At 51.8% G+C, this 618-nt stretch overlaps 1 protein-coding gene across 1 annotated transcript in view; it reads left to right on the top strand.

The window, feature by feature from the left end:
- The window catches only part of JAK3 (Janus kinase 3), a gene marked incomplete at its 5' end in the record, with an annotated part of 11,221 nt that overhangs the window by 2,659 nt on the left and 7,944 nt on the right, over positions 1-618 (top strand). Inside the window, one exon of the mRNA XM_031063280.1 lies at positions 106-287. Coding sequence (XP_030919140.1) covers positions 106-287 — 182 coding nt within the window. The remainder of the gene's footprint in view (positions 1-105; positions 288-618) is intronic.

The following is a 618-nucleotide window of genomic DNA, read 5'->3' as shown; positions in this document are numbered from 1 at the left end:
GCGGCGTGGCCTGGAGCTGCGGCGGCTCCGAGGTGCTCCGGCGTGTCTGGGTGCGCTGCGGGGAGCTGGCGGGATGGGGTTGTCACCTTCGCTGTCCCTTCATAGAGCCGCCAGCACTTCTGCGACTTCCCCGACATCGCCGACATCAGCATCAAGCAGGCGGCGAGTCGCGATGGTGGTGGCCCCGTGGAGAACCGGCTGGTCACCGTCACCAAGGTGGACAACCGGGTGATGGTGAGCTCGGGAAGGGTTCGGGGAGCCCCGGGAGGGCTGCGGGGGACAAGGGGGTGACACCAAGGTTGGCACAGTGTGAAAAAATGCGTGCATTTTATGATTGGCTTTTCGCAAATATTGAAATGAGTATTATATGTGTTGTGTTAGAAAGTGATGCTGTGTTAATTCTCTTAAGTAGTGTGGTAAATACAGTTTTAGGTTATAAAAATTGTTAAGATAGAAACTGTGCTATGTAGGAGACTTTTTTTAAAGAAAGGACTCGCAGTGAGATAGCAGCCACAGGACACCTGAATCTTTCAGAGAAAAACTAATTTATTACCCTATTATCAGAAGAAATGAACTTCTTCCTGCCTCGAAGGCGCTGTCAGGATTCAGAGGAAGAAG

The sequence above is a fragment of the Geospiza fortis genome, unplaced genomic scaffold, assembly GCF_000277835.1.
Source record: "Geospiza fortis unplaced genomic scaffold, GeoFor_1.0 scaffold241, whole genome shotgun sequence".
NCBI classification, from domain to species: Eukaryota; Metazoa; Chordata; class Aves; order Passeriformes; family Thraupidae; genus Geospiza; species Geospiza fortis.
The sequence above is the reverse complement of the archived record's forward strand: the minus strand, read 5'-3'. Positions and strand labels throughout refer to the sequence as shown.